Source organism: Rhamphochromis longiceps, linkage group LG10 (genome assembly GCF_057381845.1).
Source record: "Rhamphochromis longiceps isolate RC_006_pf linkage group LG10, R_longiceps_female_GT1.1, whole genome shotgun sequence".
Taxonomy (NCBI): domain Eukaryota; kingdom Metazoa; phylum Chordata; class Actinopteri; order Cichliformes; family Cichlidae; genus Rhamphochromis; species Rhamphochromis longiceps.
Genome location: NC_140566.1, coordinates 33,751,972 through 33,758,582, shown reverse-complemented (window position 1 = coordinate 33,758,582; position 6,611 = coordinate 33,751,972). Strand labels below are relative to the sequence as shown.

The window sequence follows — 6,611 nt, the reverse complement described above, 5'->3', positions numbered from 1 at the left end:
ACACCTATGCACGGCTCCTCTTTGTAGACTACAGCTCGGCTTTTAATACCATCCGGCCATACAAACTCCGTCCCAAACTCCACCAACTGGGACTTAACTCCTCTCTGTGCAACTGGATTGTGGACTTCCTCACTAACCGTAGACAGAGTGTCAGAGTGGGTAAGAACACCTCTTCCACCCTTGTGGTCAACACCGGTGCCCCTCAGGGGTGTGTTCTGAGCCCTCTGCTATACACTCTCTTCACCCATGACTGTATTTCCTCCTGCGCGTCCAATCTCATTGTTAAGTTTGCAGATGACACTACAGTGCTCGGACTTATATCCAACAATGATGAGACAAACTATAGGACAGAGGTGGAACAACTAGAGTCATGGTGCCACGACAATAACTTGGTCTTAAACACCAAAAAGACCAAGGAGATCATTGTAGATTTCCGGAAGAGGGGTCATAACAACCATCTGCCTCTCTTCATTGGCAGTGAGGCGGTGGAGAGGGTGAGCAGTTTTAAATTCTTGGGGGTAACTGTGACCGAGGACCTGTCCTGGGGCAACCATATCACCTCAGTTGTACGGAAGGCCCAACAGCGCCTCTACTACCTGAGGAGACTGCGGAGCGCACACATTCCCAGATCTCTGATGTTGAACTTCTACAACTGTGCCATCAGCAGCGTTCTGACGTATGGATTTCTAGTGTGGTTCCCCAGCTGCACCAAGGCCGATCAGCAAGCACTCCAGCGGGTGGTGAAGGAAGCTGGCAGAATTATTGGAACAAGTCTGCCAGAGATCAGCAATATCTTCCCCACTCGCTGTCTGAGGAGGGTGCACAGTATCCTGCGGGACCAACATCACCCTGCGCGCCACCTTTTCCATCTGCTGCCCTCAGGGAGAAGGTACAGGTCTATACAGGCCAGAACATCCAGACTGGCCAACAGCCTGTATCCACAGGCTGTGAGGCTCCTGAACTCTCTGCCCCCCTCTCACGGACAATAACCATATCCAACTTCTTAATAGCAATGAACTGGTCTGCATTGGTGCATCATATCTTTATTCTCTTCCCCCTCCTGCCCCCCCCCCCCTCTTTCTTAAATAGATAACTATCATATCTGATATCATATCTCACAGTACAATAATATTGAATGGGTTGCATTGTTGTATTTTGTCATGTTTCTCAGGTCTTTGTCTGAATTTCTACGAACATTATTGCTAAGGATTGTCTTATTGCATTGGAGTCACACTGGGTTAAATATGTACACTTGGGTTTTAAGGGGTATTTATTATTTTCTTCTTTTTTTTGGGTTGTATGGAAGCCCCAAACGCAATTTCATTGTTCTTGACAATAAATAAATAAATACTAAATAAATACTAAATACTAAATACGCTGATGATGGTTAGAATAAGTCTCTGGGTCAGGAAGTCCAAGCAAGATGTCCTGAACTGGGCCTTAATAAGAAGAAGATAGCCAAGGCTATGGAGGGGTTGTTTTTCTTTTCTTTCTGATTCCAGGAGAAGCAGATACGAGGTGAGGTCGGACTGAGCGGGGAGGATTCGCTCTAAACTGCCACGTTCGTGTTGGGAGAAGATAGCCATAATAATCTTTGTTATGGTCGAAGTATAAAACCTGTACAGCCTGATTCAGTCTCATCCTCTCTGTGAAGCAGCAGGTTCACACAAAGGTCCAGCTCTGTAAACTTGTCATTTTAACTGCCAAAGCAGTAATGTGCTCAAGCGAATCTTGAGCACATTACACTTAAAACATACAAAACACAGTGTCCCAGTTCCCAGGCTGCATCCTCTGAGGGACCCGGCTTCACGGTCTACGTGGGCCGGGTCCTTCGAAGACTGAGGACCGAATTGCGAGGCTGTGAAATGGGATGATCTAGCCTTCAGATTTGCTAGCTAATTAAAAGCTAATTAAATATATTTGCTATGATAGAAAATCGCAGTGTGATTTTCTATTGGACTATTCGCTCTTTTATCTTTTACAGTGAATCAGTACATTTTAATCAAAATGTTTTGACATGTGAAATCTTTTTTTAAAGAACAGCAACATTCATAATAGTGACAAGAATAAAACAATTTCTGATATTTTCCTTCACCAGAGCAGAGCCCTGTACTGCAGGATTAACCTGAGTGTCTCAGTCATGGACAGGTTATTTAATAATGAGGACACTAAACCTGATTCTCGCCTGAGCAGGGAGTCTCTGAAAGTGCTTCTGAATCTGATTAACCAGAATCAGAGACATGGTTGGGGTGCCACAACTGGGGTCCTTGTTTTTCTTTTCTGGCTGGCAAGTGGAGCGTCCTACAGAGGTGTTTCCAGAGTGTTTGCAACACCTCGTGCCACTGTTCACCGCATCTTCCACAGGGTCACAGAGGAGGTGGCTGTTCGCCATCAGGTCATCCACCTCCCTCAGACCCCAGAAGATCTTGGAGTCATGTCCCATTCCAAGGTGTGGGAGTCCAGCGGAGTGCTTTTAGAATGATGAAGACGAGGTTCTGGGCCATCTTCCCTCAAGCGCTGGAGGTGCACCATTCTAAGTCATTAAAATGTAGTGCCATTGTTTTTTTGATTAATTAAAATGACATAATGGGAACTTTAGCGTACGTACATCTATAAACACCTTAAACATCTGTTTCAGGTCATAACAGCATGTGCTCTTTTGTATAACATCTCGGTGCTGGCGATGTCGTGGCCCCGGTGTACAAGCCCGAAGATGCTGTGCCAGATGAGGGGGAGAAAGGTTTGGAGGCAGTCAGTGGTGCTCTCTGGCAGGACCAGCGATCTGCCCTGAAGGTACCACCCCTGGACCACGATGATTGTGAACAGGTAAGTAATCTGCTTGTACAACACTACTTGTTACAGCTTTATTAACATGACTGTTCGCACCACTGTTTTGCATTTTTCTGAATAAATCTTAAGAGACATGGCAGCCATCGATTACATCAGCCTGTAAACCCAGATGATGCGGTGGACAGTGGAAACAAGCATCCCTAAACACCTTCTGGACACCACCCTGTATGATGCTCCACTTACTGACTGGGTCTCACTTGTGGCACCTCTATCTCTCTGGTCCTGGTCCAGCACATTCAGCAGCACTGCCAGACTTCCTGCTCAGCCAAAGGTTAAAAGTACCTGTGCATATTGGGACACTCAGGTTAATCCTGGGCTTTAATAATAATTACAAAATGTGTTGAGTTTTTTCATGTTATTTACTCTGTTTATACATGTTAATAATCAAGTTAAAATGTTGTACATAGTTTGAAAAAAATAACTCAAAGTTGAAGCATTCACAGCGATTTTTATTTACAGAACTTGACACATTTTTTTTCAACAAGTTTTTCCAATAACCCAAACAGCCTGTCCATTCTCTGTCGTGCTTCCTCTGCTCTTCTTTCCTCAAGTTCCCTCTGCAATCTCATATCCTCTCTGATCAAATCCAACAACTCGCTCTCCCAGTTCCTCTTTCTCTTTTCCCTTCTTGGCTCCAGCTGGCCATCATCCTCCTGCTCTTCCTGATCCCACGCTTGGTGTCCTACGGCTGAACTGGGACCTGGAGTGCTGTCCTGGATGGAGGTAATTAGGACTTGAGGCCTGGTGGAAGGCCTCTGTCCTAACACTTCATCCATAAGGGCAAACCAGGGCCATGTAGCAGCAGTGGGCTTCTCAATCCCTCCCTCGCCTGACCCTGGATACTTGCAATCCTAAAGGCAGAGGAAATCAAAAGTGGTGTTGAGAAAAACAGCATCAGTACACGTTTACATGAACACGTTTAATAACTTATAGTTAAAAATCCATATTTGAATACGACTGTACATACTTTGTATTTTTTTTTTAAATTGTCCCATTTTTTTTTGGCCTGCAACGGGGTGATTTTTCCCAGCAGGCCCATCTTCTCAAGAACTGCCCTAACAGACAGAAAGCACAGGAACATGTCAATCACGTTAATCCCTGAACAGCAACAACAAAATGTACGAACTAAAAAGCACTCGCATGCCTAACAGATTAAAAACTGCATACTGTTACTGTACCTCCAACCCAGAGCGGCTGAGTGTTTAGCACCGGTGAAAAGGTGCTCGTTGTCTCCGCGGAGTTTAATAAACTCAGCCGTCTGCTCTTTGCTCCCTGAAATATAAAAGGAGTAAATTCTCGAGCATCTCACGTTACTGTTTAACGTTTATTCAGCTGTGTGAAACTATAACTGTAATCCAAACCGACTTACTCAGGAACAAATAAAACACTGATAAAGCCAAACAATAACATTTTTAAGTTATCTAAGTCAGCGGTCCCCAACCTTTTTTGCGCCACGGACCGGCCTTTAAGGTGTCGCGGATAAATACAACAAAATAAAACTAGTACCGGTACCGAAAAAAAGAAAATTTATTCATAACACACGTGAAAAGACCGATAAAAACCCTGAAAACCATACATTTCACACCTGAGCCTCAACTCTCGCGGCCCGGTACCAAACGAGTCACGGACCGGTACCGGTCCGAGGCCCGGGGGTTGGGGACCGCTGATCTAAGTGACTTGTACATCATGTTTAACCTGAGTTTGAAAACGATGCGTTTTAATAGTTTCAACATTACGCTTTCTGGGTCACAAAATAAACTTTTAAGATAAGTTACGGTGAGAATGTAGCCGTGTACACTTCAAATATCTACTCGATTTATTAAGACAGCACAAATCTGCAAACGTGCTCCGACGTTTTCGGAGACGTCTGTTACGACCCAGCTCGATAGCTAGCCGCCTCAGTAGAGCCGGAGAGGAAAGCGAGCTCCCGGCACATCGTTTTCAAACGCCTCGCGGTCTTTCGCTCCTCGGGTTAATAAACACGTTATATTAAACTCCACCGAGACAGCTGGTGACGCAGATGTAAAGACCACACAGTCCAATTTCACAGCATCGCACTTGCGGCCTTCTCGGTCTTCGGAGGACCCGGCCCACATGGACCGCGAAAGCCGGGTCCTCCGAAGGATGCAGATCCTGACTTTGGACACAGCTCAAATCTAAGTTTATTTTGTGACCCAGAAAGAGTAATATTCAAACTAACCTTTATGTTAAAAAAGAGCGGGACTGTCATCTACAGTCACGTATGTTCAACGACTGTAAAAAACAACAACTTCACCTTAACATTTAAAATTAAACTCACATTAACTTTAACATCTTAACATTTGTATCGCTACTTCAAGAATACCTTACATTTAAAAATGTAGCTTTCCTCCGATGCCATCTCTACCGACCCTGTATCTGCCGCCATTGTTGGAAGCTGCTACTGGCTGGGCCGCGCTATGAATTCTGGGATAGGATCCGGGGAAATGGAGCAGCCTTCGTCGCCTGGCTGTGACGTTTTAGACCTTCAAATGCGGTCTCCGAAGGATGCGGTCTAGGAATTGGGACCGGTGGATGACGTGATCAGCGGCAGGTGAACGTGGATAAAAGCGCATTCATAAGCTGCGTTCCCATTCAGGGCCGCATTTGAAGGGCGATTACGTCACAGCGACGCGAGGAAGGCTGCTCCAAATGCTTCCAGAGAGAATCTCTGTTCCACAGGTGATTTCTTATTGCAATTCCTTTGTCGGTGACATTACTTGGAAAAGAGTATGAACCACTCCTAACAAGTATCTTGTGAGGAATAAAGCAAAAGAAGTTTCATTCAAAATACTTCATAAATATTATCCTGCTAATCATTATATGGCAAAGTTCAAAAGGGACATAAATGTGATCTGTGGATTTTGTGGAAGCCAAAATGATCTTCTGGATCTGTTCACATGCTAGAACGTTTTGGACAGACTTCAGTAGACTCGCTCTACAAGGACTTTACTCTGAAATGGAAAATGTTGTATTTTGTTTCTTTCGAAGGCAAAAAAATCTATACTTTGTAATAAACTTGTTAATTGTCTTAGCTAAATTCTATTTCCACAAATGCAAATACAGTAGCCAAAAGCCTAATTTTAAACACTACTATAATGATACTCTATCTTACATAAAATTGATTAGTAGATCACTTAATAAAAAGGCTATAAAATAATTACTATTTGTGTTAATTACAAATTATTTGAATGTATGTAACTTTTTACATTACACCCCTGGCATATGTTAACTATGTTCCAATTTGTGTACATTCTCTGTATACTGTTGCTTAATAAAGTTCAGGGGAAAAAAGCCCAACGAAAAAGGATTGCATTTTTCGGGACAAATGTAATCGCATGGCAGGATGCTGTAAAAGGACCAAACTTCAGCCAGGAGAACAACTGAGATAATCCATCCACAATACGAGGTTAGTCATTAATGTACTGCTGCATGGGCTGGGCTGTAGTTACATCGTAAGGTTTTAAAAACAGCTTTAAAATGATTAACGGTAATAAAAACCGAGAGAGGCCGACAGTGATCACTGACTGTTTTTAGGGTCTTGCTGAGATTAAATAGAACAAGATACAAAGCATTAAAACATGTAAAAAACACAACAGCCTTAATAAACGCGGAGTATCCTGGGCCCAGAAGCTTATTATGCTAACATAGCTGTGTAGCTAGGGATCACATAGCACATCATTATGTACCAGCTAGCCCAACTTCAGTAACCCTACAAACGTCACTGCTGTTTAGTTTTCTGT

The 6,611-nt window shown here is 43.6% G+C and overlaps 1 protein-coding gene across 1 annotated transcript; it reads right to left on the bottom strand.

The window, feature by feature from the left end:
• Positions 1-3,278: 3,278 nt before the first annotated feature.
• LOC146661251 (uncharacterized) lies at positions 3,279-5,353 on the bottom strand. The gene is made up of 4 exons (XM_085421344.1): positions 5,200-5,353; positions 4,029-4,122; positions 3,818-3,905; positions 3,279-3,701 (listed from the first exon to the last, which is right to left on the bottom strand). Exons 1-4 carry the CDS (start codon positions 5,255-5,257, stop codon positions 3,300-3,302), a joined length of 642 nt encoding a protein of 213 aa, XP_085277470.1. The 5' UTR covers positions 5,258-5,353; the 3' UTR covers positions 3,279-3,299.
• Positions 5,354-6,611: the final 1,258 nt, after the last annotated feature.

Excerpts from the sequence above, each read along its gene's own strand:
- LOC146661251 (XM_085421344.1), bottom strand. The coding sequence starts at position 5,257 with ATGGCGGCAGATACAGGGTCGGTAGAGATGGCATCGGAGGAAAGCTAC. Across the intron at positions 4,123-5,199 it reads GGAAAGCTACATTTTTAAAT|GGAGCAAAGAGCAGACGGCT; the intron begins GTAAGGTATTCT and ends TTTATATTTCAG. Across the intron at positions 3,702-3,817 it reads ATTTAAAAAAAAAATACAAA|GATTGCAAGTATCCAGGGTC; the intron begins GTATGTACAGTC and ends CTCTGCCTTTAG.